Source organism: Anopheles arabiensis, chromosome 2 (genome assembly GCF_016920715.1).
Source record: "Anopheles arabiensis isolate DONGOLA chromosome 2, AaraD3, whole genome shotgun sequence".
NCBI lineage: Eukaryota > Metazoa > Arthropoda > Insecta > Diptera > Culicidae > Anopheles > Anopheles arabiensis.
The window spans coordinates 22,315,346-22,329,533 of NC_053517.1; the positions used below are offsets into that span (position 1 = coordinate 22,315,346).

Below are 14,188 nucleotides of genomic sequence, written 5' to 3' on the forward strand. Positions count from 1 at the left end.
CGCATATAAATTTAAAGAAAAAAATACTAATGTATAAACGATAATATCTGAAAAATTGAATTACATAAAGTGCATCCATTTAATGCCAAACCCTTTACGTTCTTCACAAACAAATCCTAAAGAAAGAAACAACGCCATTGAGCTAATTCTTACTTCATCAATTGTTCCACTCGTTGGAGTGTCTTGAACTTTGATGCACCGTCTATCGCCCTCAGTTCCGTGACATTCAGACACGCACACATGCTTAACCCACTTGCTTATCAACCGCCCCCCCCCCCCCCCCCGAACCCATGTTAAAGGGAAAAACAATCACCCCCAACCAGCCCCGTCGGCGTAGGAAACCCCCGCGAATCATACACTGCATCAAACAAAAACCTCTCAATCAACCCCTTCCCACCTCATCTATATGTCACTTATCAGATCACTAACACACAAAAACACTAATTACTATACTGCACCCTTCATCCCCACACCATCGCAGCACGAGCGGGCATTGCGCGACAGCAGCCCCCTCTTAGCACCCGCGAAGCAAACAAAGATCAACGCAAAGCAACGCACCAGCCAATCCGCTCTCCCTTTCCCCAATGCGTGATCCAAGCAAGCGACCGAGCGGTTGGCGTTGTTGTGTGCTTCGCTTTTGTTTTCGTTCCATCTCTCTTGCGCGCCCGTGCACTGGTCGTCGGCGGGCAATGCGTGCGCGTTCGCTACGCCTCTGCTCTCAGCTGATCAGCTTGAGCGCAGCTCAGCTGCACACAACTTCCGTCATTTGGCGCGTGCGCATCGGCAGCGTGCGCTGCTACTTTGGCGTTGTTTTTCCCCGGCGGCAAACGACAACAACGACGACGACGACTACGGCTGACGAAGATTGCGACGGATATTTCCACACCGGTTTTCCACCGCGCAATTAGTTTGTTGTTGGAAGGGGAGGGGAAGGGTGGCGGGAGCGGAGGGGGAGGGAAATGAGGCATGCACTGGAACGCAAACACTGGCGAAAGGAAATCGAGAACGAAGCACACACACATACACACACTCACACAAAGGGTCGTTCTTATTTTCCTTCGTCGCGAGAGGAAAGCAAAACAAAACCGGGAAAATGAACCCGGATGGGCAGCTGGCCGTGACGAGGGTGTCCTTGTTTTTGAGGTTGGGTTTTTTCTTTATTTCATTTGCTGTGCCCTTTATCCTATAATTATGTCGTGTGCTATTTTTATATTTTTTGTTGCTATTTATTATTGAGTTGTATTTTTGTGCTTAATACATATTTAAATTTTACTATTAAAATGGATCTTTTTTAAAGTGTCTTTACTTTAAATGTTAACTATATTTAATTTGTTGTAATATCATTCTATTATTATGCATTTTTATTATTATTATTATTATTATTATTATTATTATTATTATTATTATTATTATTATTATTATTATTATTATTATTATTATTAATTTATATTGTTTACTGAACCTCTGGTATTCATTATTAAGTTAGTAATATTTTGCTTTATTTAGTTATTTTATTATTTTATTTTTATTGTGTTATAAGTTAACTATATTTTGTTCATTGTTCTCAAGTATAAATGATTAAATTTGTTATACTTTACATTAATATTGTAATCCAGCGCAAAAGCTATAATTCCACAAATACTCGAAACATTGTGCTACATTTGCAATGAATTTCCAATTGCGTTGCACGCCGTGCCCGAATGTGGTGCAAAATTTTCCATCCCCCCAATGTACCAGTGCGCAGTTTTCCCTCATTTCGTCTCATGGCAGCGTTTGCAATATCGGCAACAACAACAACAGTTTTCACCCCAAACAACATCCAACAACAAAAAATGGTAAACTTCCTCTAGAACGCGTATGGAGTGAAAACGGGAGGAAATACGACTTTCCATCCTGTCCAAACTGTCGCAAATAACCCGTCCAACCCCCCGGTTAGCATGCGGAAACAACAGGACACGGGAACGCTTTGTTGCCCGCTCTGTTTTGCCTTTGTCTTTTTGGAGAAGTGTAAATTTGGAGAAGAAAGCAACCGTCAGTCATCTTGTGTTATTGTGCATACTTGTACTAATCTCGGGCGGGGATTATTAATCGACAGTTTGTGGGGCTCTCCGCCCCTTGAGGAGGGAGGACACAGGTGCGGCAACCATCATGACAAAGCAACGCGGACATTTAAACGCGTCCAATGCTGGCGGCGGCAGTAGCACCGTGCGGCACGCGAACCCTTTTCAACACCCATACAACCTCCTATCGCACTACACACACAACCACACACGCGGTCGCTAGCGTGTCCGACCGGCGGTCATATGGTGCGGACGGATCCGCGGAGGTACCACGAGAGTGAGGGGTTGAATTGCGCGGTTTTTCGCCCCATCGCTTGACGCGGATCGCCGTGGCCGTGGTTCGCTCGGAGAGCAGCAATCATTCGCGTTCGGACGGTGGAACGGTGCACATATCGGTTTGTGCAGTGCCTGCAACTATACTTACTATACCCTAACACCCTTGCCACTTCTTCGCGACAAAGAGCACCAGAGCTAGCGTGTCGTCAAAGCAGAGCGCAAACGTCGCTTGGTGTAGGCTGCTTTCTAAAGCGTGTAGCTGAGCGTCTTCGATTGAATATTACAAAGTGCAGTTGCCAAACAGTGCTCCAAACGGCAACAAAGTGCATCTGCAGTGATTCTTCTGCTCTGAGTTGATCTGAGAAAGAGCGATAATAAGCGAAGAGACAAATACAAGCTTTTTGGGCTGCTGTGTGAACTGTGCGAAATTAGTGCTTTTGCTTTTCCCTGAACAAATCAAGTGCAAGCTTTACCACCTCGCAGCATCTCTCTACTCCAAAGATGAGGCCCCCAACGCATTTCGGTAATGATATTACCAACACCGAAGCGAACGGTGATGATCAGCAGAATAACAACAACAACAACGGTGGGGGAAATGGAGGCAACAACAACAACAACCATGCGGACCACATCGTCGAGCGGTTGACGCAGATGGGCGCCACGATTAACTTCCCGAAGGTGGCGGGCCGCGGCATCATCCGGGTCGTGGAGCGGTGTGACGATGCGAAGGAGAACAACAATCTGGGTAAGTGGAGTTGGTGATTTGGTGAAGATATTGGTTGGTTTGGGATTTTATTAAAGGCAGTGTTGACATATGGTGCATTAAACATGACTTGGAATGTAGTTTGCTCTTAAGCCAAGTGGATTGATGATCGTTGGAGGAAAAACTGGGAAATAGTGTGCATTAATTAGGAATCTTAGATGAAGATTCTTGGTCCTTGCAGATGCATCAACCAATTGAGCTTTGGTTGATGCATTTCTGAACTAATGATCCAACAAGTCCATTGTACTGTTGGTAACTCGGGATTTAAATCCATTTACGTCCTAGATATCTTCGGAGCTTTGAAGATTTATTTGAAGCTGATCCATTAACTGAGTTTGGTTTAAAAGTTGAATCTTAATACTGACATGTTATGTGCATTACACCGAACAATCTTGGAGGTGATCTTTTGGTTTGGAGCGAACCCTCCCTCAGAAGCCTTCATGTCCAGTTGGACTTGATGAGGACACTCCAGATATCATTAAACTGTCTGTATCTTGTATTTTGTTTTAGCAACCGTTATACAATATTATATTTGGAGATGCTTTTCACAATAGTCACAATAATTTGTCCCAGCACGTCACAAAAGTCGCTCAGCACTAGAAGGAGGGTATGTCAATATGCCAAGCAAGTCGGTCCTCATTTCGTCAAAGTAGGCTCAGCCGCCTCAAACCGCCGCTGATAGCACCCAAAGCTAGCCCGCGTGCGCCAGGCGTCGTTGCGTAGTTCGTTGCGTTGCGCACGGCCATCCAAAACGGCCTGCGGTTGCGCATTGTGCCTTCGGTTCCAAAGACACACACAGGAAGGGTGGTGGGATCTCTTGGTGGTGGTGGTGATTGTTCTTTCTGTCTCGCGTTCATTCAACCATCTCCACCGGCACTACTGCACCGTGTGTGTGTGTTGGATTAGCTAAGCCGAACCACCACATTTCCCAACCAGCCCAACAACAGTGAGCATTTTCGCCGCCTCTTTCGGACCTCCAAAAGTCGTCCAGTTTTCCGTCAAATTGTCAGAAGCGAAGAGAAGAAGAGAGAGAGAGAGACAGGTGCAACCGTTTCAAAAGTTTCGAGGTTACTGGGGTTGGACTTTAAATTGGTGATCTTCACGTCACGTCGTGCGCGCACCGGTGCCACCGTGTTGAGCGAGCGAACGGATTGGACAGCTTTTACGGTCGCTGGACTGTAAGTGAATTAACTTAAGCAGCACGGACGGAGGGGTGAGGGAGGACGGGGTTTTTATGGTGCAGTAAACGCACACTAATCGTCATGATGAGCATCGAGCGCGCCGTGTTCGATCGAAATCGTTGAAGTGTGTACGGCTTTTAAGCTGTATTCCCTCGTGAGCGGGTGTTGGGAAAATTGATTCCCATCGAACTCCTCATCACGGGGTGGAATTTATTTTGCACATCTCGTTTCCCTTACCGAGCGTGTCGTAATGCGGTGGTAATTAAATTGTAATCAAATGGCCAACTGTGTGCCAAGATAAAAACAGCAAGCCCAAAAACAGCTTCCGCTTTCGCTTTTCCTTCGACCCGTAGTGGCCGCCCGTCTGCTTTTTTTTTCGGCGGCGCGATCACGATGAAAATGAAAGTGAAATTCACAACAAACCCCCGTGCAAGCCCCACCAGCTCAATCTCTCCTGCACCTCTGCCTCGATCGTCTTGCAGCCGAGTGAGCAGCAGCAGCACGTGAAGTGTGGAGTGGACGAATCCGCAATGAATCACCAGCGTGCGAAGGGTGATACCGTCTCGTGTCGGGCTTTTCTCGTTTGACCTAAAATTATCTTCCCGAAGCCGAATAGAAAAAATAGCACACGATCGCTTTCCGGTGCCAGCGTTGGACAGCCATTGTGCATTAGGTCGGCGAATCCGGCCACAAACATTCCCGGTCGCAAACGTGTCGCTTCGCGCCATTCTGTCTTCTGTGTCGTGCGGTGATGCTGCGGTGTCTGTGTTTGTTATGCTGCACGATCGCGTTTTCAGGGGTGCAAAGGCGTATTAGCATAACTGGGTCAAGTCGTTCGCTGGACGCTGGACTGTGTTTTGGACGTATTTAAGTGTGAGTGTGATTGTAAATGCGCTTGATGTAACAGCACGCTGATATAATAACGCACTAACGTGATAGGAACAATCTGCTCTTCAGTTGCTCATTTCGTTTTTTCTTTCCTTTCTTTATGTTTTTATTCGATCTTCCTCCATCCGGCGGTTTGGTCAAATGGTTTTGTTTATTTACAAACAACACACTATTCGTTTTTCTGTGCCTTTTTTCTCCCGTTTTTGGGCTTGCATAATGCACAACACAATCAAAACACTTTGCCGTGTGTGGCGTGTGGCGTTCGTGCTTGCGCGCACACCCTACACGTACGCTACTGTTAATGCCTGCGCGGGCTCGGGCTCCTTTACCTTCAGCGTAAGAAAAGGAACGACGGGAGAGGAAGAGAGAGCAAAAAAAAAAGCACAGGCGCCTTCCTCTTCTTTGAAACGACGGCGACGAAGTCTCGAAACGCTCCGGACCGGCTTCCTGCTTTTGCCCCGCTCGAGAGCGAGGTCAGCCGGGTTGTGTGATCGTTGATCTGTTTGCGGCTGTGCGGCCGGGTTGTGCTGAAGCGCCAGTAGTCGCCCCACAGTAAGAATTAGCCCTTTTAAGGTAAAGCCAACCCCATAAACACACGGACACACACACACGCGCGCGCGCGCAGAGAAACAGACAGGTAATGGAGGGTATGCTAATGTGTCCGGTACTAGTGAGAAGAAGTGTCCGTCCGCGCCCGTTTGGAGATGTGTCGCAAAAGTCGTGATCATGCGGACAACTCATAATTCATATCTCTCGCATGGATAAATCCCTCCCATATCTCCCCCTCACTATAAAGTCTTACTGCCCTTTGGGGGGGAGAGAAAGCGAAAAAAAGGGACACAAAATCATAAAGTGTGCAGTGCCCATGTCCCAGGGCATGACACATGTCTACGCCGATTAAGACATCTCGGCCCGTGGCTTGCAGTGGAGTGGCAGTGCAGTGGATTCACCCCCCCGTTTTTCCCCTTTTACGGGATCAAAGCCGCGAGCGACGAGTCACGAATGATTTAGTGGCTCAATGCGGTTTCGGTGATGATTTATGATGATGAGTCCCGCCGGCGGCCCTGGCCATCCTCTCCAGCAGGTGCACCTGTTCTTTTGCATCGAACTTTGGTTGAATAATATTTAGTTTCTTTTTTGTTTTGTTTTGCACATTTACATGATGTATTTAATATACGCGGACTTTAATGTCTTTACCGGGCAGTGTAACGCGTGAAACGCTGTGCTGTAACCACAGCACCGATCGAGCACAATTACTGCAAACTATCTATAATCTAATGAACGGAATCGAATCTTGGTGTGTGCCACCTTATGCGATTTCCTACAATTTTCTGAATTCCCTTTTTCACGTAACGCGCAATCCACCGTTCGATACGATCGATTCAGCTCAATTTGTTACCACTGGGTAGATTTGTGCGAGCTGTCTGTCATTCGACGGCAAATGGTGCGCCATTTCACCTACATTTGGTAGGGAGAGAGAGAGAGAGATAGAAAAATGGCAATAAAAGAAATAATGAATGTGCGATAATTGTAAATTAAATTATCCTCAATCGCGCTGTTTAACAAATTAATGCTTCAGCAAGAAGCAATTCCTCCATTACCGCGCTATGCTAAAACACGGGCACGCCATCCCACCCGATCCGAGACCCGAGCTTGGGCAAACACGAACGATATGGGAACGATGTGGCAATGATTCAATGCTTTCCACCCGTCCCCACCCATCATATTCTGTGTTCGATTGTGTCGATGCTCATGCAGGCCGATGCGGCGAAGGGACTCAATGCACACATGCACACAGACCAGCACCCAGCCCCTTGCATAATGCCCTTTTGAACCCCATTTGGCAATGGTTTCGCACAGCCAGGGCAGGCGACGAACGGCGACTTTCTGCGTTTTTTCTGTTTTTTTTTTCACTCAAAGCTCCATTTATTTATTTATTTATTGACTTACTTTAGCACCAGCCAGCTTGAGCCACATTGCGCGCACAACCATCCTTATTCGCGCTTGCTGGCACGGCCGAAAAATCCAACGGTTGAATAAGGTGACTTAAGCGTAGCGCTAGCGGCGGCGAAAAACCTGGCCAGCCAGCCGCTGCTTTTCCGATTGCATCACCCCCGCGAGAGCGAGAAAGTAAAAGCATCAAAACAAAAGGAAAAACACGCCATGCACCACCACACCATCCCACCATTCGCTCCGGTGAAGTTTAACCAAGTGGCCCAGTTTTCCACGCTGCCTTCATTGGTCGGCCGAATGATAAAAGGGTTCGTGAGTGGGACTTTTTTTTGCGTTTCTTTCCACACCATCTGTGGTAATAGTGTGTTGTGCGGTGGGGAGAGAGGGTCATACCGAATCACTCTGTCTGACCTTAAACTACTTAGTAAGACGTTTTGGTGCAGTTGAAAGTTTGGTTTCACTTAAGATGCGCCCGCACCGGGCATTTTCCTTCTTTTTCTCCCGGCAGTGTAAATTATTGCTGTTATTGATGCTATTTTCTTTGATTCGTTTCGGGCGTCGTATAATGATTAGGAAAGTGATTGCTTTTGCACTGCTTGATGTTGAGTGTTGCTTTTTTTTTATAACAGAGAGGATATGAGTAACAGTAAAGCTGCAACAATGTAGGAAAGCTCAACTATTTTTCAGGCTTGTCGTGGTGCAATGGGAACTCTGCAAATCGTAAACCAATGAAACGGTTTGGTACAAGTGCTTAGATACACTTTTAAGCTAATAAACTGTTTCATGCGTTGTATTGCCTACATAGTGGAAATCTAATTTGAAGTTCAGGGTTTCTAGTCAATTTCCAATATTTACGAAGCCATCGATGTTCTAGGGGCAACTCTACTTCATTACAGGGTTTCTAGTCAATTTCCAATATTTACAACATTTTTGATTGCTTGCAAGAGGTGTTTCAACAGCTGCCAAACGTTGTATTTGAATCCTAGTATAGGGTTTTCCAAGATAGGGTTTTCGAATGTGGACATAATTATTTGCCGCCACAAAGATGTTTTTCAACAGCTGTCAAAGCTGGTGTATTTGCTTCATTATGAAATTTCAGTTTTTACTCATGATTTTCAACACATCACAAAGAACTGTCGAACTCAATCCAGCTTGAGACGTGTTGAAAATCATGCTTGAGAAATTGAGAGTAATAATAATGGAAATGAAATATCAGATTGATGTGGATTAACATCTTACACGCGGTGAATAACAACGTTTTCATTCGAAACTGACTTGAAAACCCCTGTAGTGCTATTTAATTCAGATCCATCATACAAAGTTTTCCGAGTCAATTTAAACTGTCAACAACATCAAATGTTGTATCTGCATCACAATAATTTATCAGTTCTTCCACATGATTTTCATCACATCTCAATCTAGATAGAGTTTGACAAATCTATGTGATGTGTTGAAAATCATGTGTAAGAAATTGATTGTGATGCAAATGGAATGTATGACAGCTGTTGAAAATCATCGTATAGGTGGTAAATAATTATATGCACATTCAAATCTGATTTGGAAAACTTTGTGAGTATGTAATTTACTTCAAACTAAATTTACTACGCAAGTAATGATTTTAACATCATTAATCAATAGCAATTTATTGGCTGCGAGCCCTTCTTGCATGCGCAATGACTTTATACCCGCGAAGAAAGCGCAACAAACGTGATCCTCCATACATACAATGTCGTGTGTGTGTGTGTCCCTGGTGAATGTCCATAATTATTCACCGATGCCACAAAACGTGAATTGTTTGGTCAATCTTAAGCCTCCCCGGCGCCGTCCACAGTGCGTTATCTGATCGCGGATCGTCTCCATTTGCGTTCGCCATCTTAAAGAGGTCTTCCGTGATCATTTACCTCCATGCCGATCCCGTGCAAATGGTAGTTTCTATTTCTCGCTATTAATCAGTCTAATCAACCCCGAGCATCACTCGTTGCACTTTGGCGATGCGTGATGTCCTCTCACGGTGTGTCAAACGGTCAAGGCGTTTACGCTGCACACTGCTGCTATCGCGATTTTGGCCATTTCGGTGCGATTAGATCAACATCAACGCTGGTTCGCGGCGTGGTTCGCCGATCCGTTGTTGAAATCACTTTCCCCCGCCATGTTGATTGAGACGGTAAATTTAAATGTCTGGTGGAATTAACGCCGCGAGCGTCCTTTGCAAAGATGGTGTGCGATAATGGCGTTAACACTTTTAGGCGGCTCTGCTCATGCTTATGATCGTTCATATCTTTATACAGCATAATTAAGCGGCGGGGTGGGTAAGAAACAGTCGAACCGTCCGCAGCTCGTCGCTGGAGGATAATGTTTTCCTAGCTTTTACAAAACGGGTAAAGGCACTAAGCGTTACCGCATACTTTCATAAGTAAATTGTACGCTCCATTTGCAGTGCAGAGCGCTGGGGCAGTAAAGGGCGCGTGCTGCTCTCCAAACACTCGCAACCAAGCACAAGTGCGATCACGATCACGGCACGAATTGCAACACCACCACCATCACACAATATGCAGGTCACGCGTCACAATGCAATAAATTAATAAATGTACACACAAAACAACACAATTTCCCGGTTGCAGTTTTCCTTGTCCATCGTTGATCGATTTCGGGGGGACTTTGTTTTTCCCATTCGTACTGCTGCTGGCGCTTTCACAACCATTGCTGGCTCACATCAAACAGACGCACACACTCCCACCAACGCAAGTGAATGTCGTCGTCTTTGTGCAAATATAACCGAAAGGAAAATTTCCCCCGGAGGGAAAAAAGGGATGCAATAAACTACATTTTACGCAGAAGCACCCGGCTTCAAGGTCTGCCAATTTGCGTTTTAGCGCTTGCTGGCTTAAACCGTAATGGGAAGCAAAACCGTTCGCCCCTCGTTGTTGCAGTGTGTGCTGTGTAAATAAACTCGATCCGGGACTCGTCCGTTTCTTTGTCCACACCGGCACGAGCGGGGGGTTTGGCATTGAGTTCGGAAAATTCTACCCCGTCCCCATCCCCACTACCAGTCGCTTGGGAAATGTTCTGGCGCATGGTGTTCCCGTTCCGTCTAGCCGTCTGTCAGTGGACGCTGTTGTTGACGTTCTTGCGTTCATCTCACACCCCCCCCGGGGGGAAGGGGGTCTGGTAGTACATTCTCGTAGCGTGATTTATGATTTTTTCCGGTGACCAACCGATCGGATTGCGCACTTGCGGAAAACTCAACTCGGCGGCGATCGACTTAACGCCTCCCCGTCTTTTTGACGCATTTTCTAGAAAATTGGATTTTCCACTGACGTGTTTTGTACACCCGTCTACATACACACACATACGCGCATTTGCTGTTTTCCGCAGTTTATTTTCACCGCCAGAGGGAACAATGCAGCTATCCAGCGGTCATGCATTCGAACGCGCTGCGCAGTGCGCACGGGGGCGCGCGTGTGCGTTACTGGCGCAGGTAACGCCTCATATCGACCGCATTCGCATTCATGCACGTGGAGCATTTGGTAGCTTCTCACACACGTGGTGATGTAACGCGCCGCAACAATGCATACGGAACATTAGCACTCATACCGTGCATGAGTCGAAGCGATCAATTTCGGTGGAACAAGCGCGCGCGCGCGGATGATGGATGCCGCCGGCACATCCTGTTTGGTGGTGGTGCGCGATGCCACTTTTTTGTTATGTTTTGCTTGCCACTTTTCCGGTGCCCCTCATGCCGCTTACCTCAATCCACACTGGCCACTTCCGAGTGTGGTTGTGAGCTTTATAACCGCAGTCGGCATCGTGGTTGCCCACGACGACGGATCGTTATTTCGGTATCGCGTGGAAAAGTGTGTTTTTTTACGAAATGATTATTTGAGTATCGTCTTGTTTGTGGACCCCCACAAGCCGATTTTCTTTGCAACCGGATCCAAATGATGCGCCATTGATGATTGAAGCAATGTTACGCGGCGTGCGCAGCTCAATGCGCCACCCGGGGATTGGGATGGAAGAAAGCACGCAATATTACGTTATCACGATGAGTATCGCATTAGTTCACATCGTGCACTGTCCCTCTCGAGTGGTGGCGGCGGCGGCGGCGGTGGTCTTTGCTCGAGTGCAACAGTTAAGATGTTGCGACAAAGACTCCGTCTAGTCTGGTGTAAACAAGTACCCTTGTTAATTACGCGCCAATCGACTGGTACCGTGAACATGTGATATCGGTAGTCGGCGCAAAGGGTGGAAGAGGGGCATAGATGATAACACGCCGTGGGAGTTGAATGTGGTTTAGAATCCGTTGGGTTAAGGTTGAACGCACTGAGCTGTGAACGAACATGTGCCTATCGTCGCTTTGTTTAGGATCGTACGCATGAACCAGCATTACTTCCGTCTATTATTGGGCTAGATCAGTCCCGGTAGCGCATGTGCCAGGAGGGTGGCTTTATGTAGGTCAGCGTGTGGGGTTGATAAGCCGTTGCGGAGGGTTGGAACATTGATACGGAAATGCTTGATGCGCTTCGTGGATAAACGGCTTGATTTCCTCGACCAAGCTATCATCAGAGGATCTAAAGTGTGTAGAAAAAAGGTAAATTCTTTAATAACAGCTCTAGCACAGCATTTTACAGCAAAATTGCGAAAAATGGAGCATATCTCACAACATTTTCAATTCAAAACGCACAAACGCTTCATTCACAATCCAAAGTGAACTCCTCAACCCGCTATCATATACTTTGAAGCGTTTCTCGCTCTTTTGACAGCTTGCGCATTTGTTTATGTGTCAAAACCAGCTGATGAAACGTAAACAAACTTTGCTCGGGAAAATTATTTTGCTTGCAAATTCCCATTTCTTTTCACTTTTTTGACTATTATTTAGTGTTGAAATGTTTCCAAATATAATAAAAAAAAAGTTGTGCAATGTTATCAGAAGTACGTTAAACCTTTTCTGCATGCAACTTCGTACACTTGTCATTGAAGAATTGCATCATCGTGGGTAAAGAATCAGCACCGAATTAGACCGGTGGTGGGTGGTGAAGTCAGTCCTATTTTTAGCTTCACTTTCTTCCACTAATCATTGGAAATCCCCGGTTTTTGCTAAACCACCACCAGCTGAAGTCGATACAGTGACATTTATAGAAAAAAGTGGAGTTCCTGCTAGAACATCGATGGCTTCGTTTGTAGCAAAAGTTGTGACACGGTGCGAAGAGGCACTAGAAACTAAACATTTAAGTGAGATTTTATCTTAAGATAAATGTATTTATAAGGGATATTGCTTTGAAAAGTTTTGTCTCTAACGATTACCCTTCTCGTTCTCCACTTTCTTGCAGATCTCTCGGAATGCGAGCTGATCCAGGTGCCCGATGCCGTGTACCATCTGATGAGACATACCGAGCTGAAGACGTGCGATTTGAGCAGCAACGTCATCACAAAGATATCGCCCAAATTCGCCGTCAAGTTTAGCCTCATCACAGGTAAGCAATCCCTCCCCATCGTCGCACAAATTGACCCCCCGTTTTAACACTGTACCCCTTTCCTCGCTTTCCTCTCCAACCAGATCTCAACCTGTCCCACAACCAGATGGCCCGGCTACCGGACGAGCTGGCCGATCTGCACTCGCTGGAAATGCTGGACATTTCGCACAACTCCTTCATCACACTGCCCGCCGTCGTGTTCAAGATGCCCAAGCTGCGCGAACTGAAGGCCAACAACAATGCCATCATCGACATCGACCGGGACGAGATCATTGCGTCCGACTCGCTCGAGCTGGTCGACCTGCGGCACAATCCGCTCACGCCGATGTGCCACGATCTGCTCAAGCACGCCGTCCTCTCCTTCCGGATCGAGCTGTCCGAGCGGGTGAAGGAGGATTGGGAAGATTTGACGGAATGTGAATGAGCCCGGCGGTGCGGCCGAGGGTTTCGGCGCCGGTTCGGTGCTTTTTTTCCTGCCTTCAAATCATTAGCTTTAGTGGCGCACAGAACGGGGACGTCGTGCGTCGTCGTACGTTAGCGTGGTATTTTCTGTTTAGCTAGCTGAAACGGCTTCAACCGGCCCGATTGCGTTGGCGCAATCGTTATTTTAAGGCTGATGGCGCCCACGCTCAAGCTACTTATTTTGATACTAACCAACCGCATCTACCGGCACAGTCCGGCCAGTATGTTGTGAATTGTACTTAAGCGATGCTGTATTATACAAAACCAAACCCCCCGTACTCATATTAACCCTACCCGTTTCCCCCGTTCCCTTAGCTATTAAGGCTCTAGCTCACTCTCGCCGTGCGTCGTACGTCTCTCGCTCTCTGTTGGTGTTTGGTTTGGATATTCTGCTGCAGGGAAAAGCGGGGAAAAACAGCATGTCAACACAGTGATTATGTGTGTCAGTGGTGCCCAAGATTTCTGTACCCATCCTTTGCATACAAGAAAAATGAGATTTTGATCTAGTCATTAGTCATCTGCAGTCCGTCTGACTGAAGCGATGTGAGTTGTGCACACGCACAAGGACAATCAGGACAATTTGGGAGGTAGCGATAGGAATGGATCAAAACACATGTCTCTAGGAACGCTGAGGAACGGCATTAATCCCGCCCAAACACAACGAAACGATGAGAATTCAAGCGGGGTGAGATGCGATGCGGAGATGAGTGAGCAGCAGAACGAGCAGTGTTTTATTTGCTGCAATCATAAACGAGAGTGATATTAAATAAGTCAATTTTGTGTACATGCAAAAACCCACGCTGAGAAAAAAAAAAAAAAACTGTAGAAAGGTGGACACAGTTGTCGTTTTGTGAAGTGAAATTCCGTGTATTTTTGAGAATTTGCAAATCAATAACAGGGGGAGTACCTTTTTCGGTAGTAAAAAAAAATAAGAAAAGATCGAGTGCAATCGTTGATATAGCAAGGAGAAAACTAAACACAAAGAAACATTTGTGAAGATCCCCTGTACCAGTTGGCAAAATACGGAATAATAAATTTGTGCTTTGATAAAAAAACAAATTCCCCATCCTTTGTTCTTTCTTTGTTCTGCTGTCTGTAGAAAAAAACTGAGAAAAATAATTCCTTTCCATTCCT

At 46.3% G+C, this 14,188-nt stretch overlaps 1 protein-coding gene across 2 annotated transcripts; it reads left to right on the forward strand.

The window, feature by feature from the left end:
• Nucleotides 1-2,218: 2,218 nt before the first annotated feature.
• Nucleotides 2,219-14,113, forward strand: LOC120895162 (leucine-rich repeat-containing protein 20). Of its 2 annotated transcripts, none has more exons than XM_040298255.1 (3): nucleotides 2,219-3,081; nucleotides 12,449-12,592; nucleotides 12,676-14,113. In XM_040298255.1, the coding sequence occupies exons 1-3, from the start codon at nucleotides 2,838-2,840 to the stop codon at nucleotides 13,014-13,016; spliced, it is 729 nt and encodes a 242-aa protein (XP_040154189.1). In that variant the 5' UTR covers nucleotides 2,219-2,837; the 3' UTR covers nucleotides 13,017-14,113. The 2 variants fall into 2 exon arrangements, with proteins under 2 accessions (XP_040154189.1, XP_040154190.1); XM_040298256.1 differs by lacking the exon at nucleotides 2,219-3,081 and adding an exon at nucleotides 11,947-12,350.
• The last annotated feature ends 75 nt before the right edge of the window (nucleotides 14,114-14,188 follow it).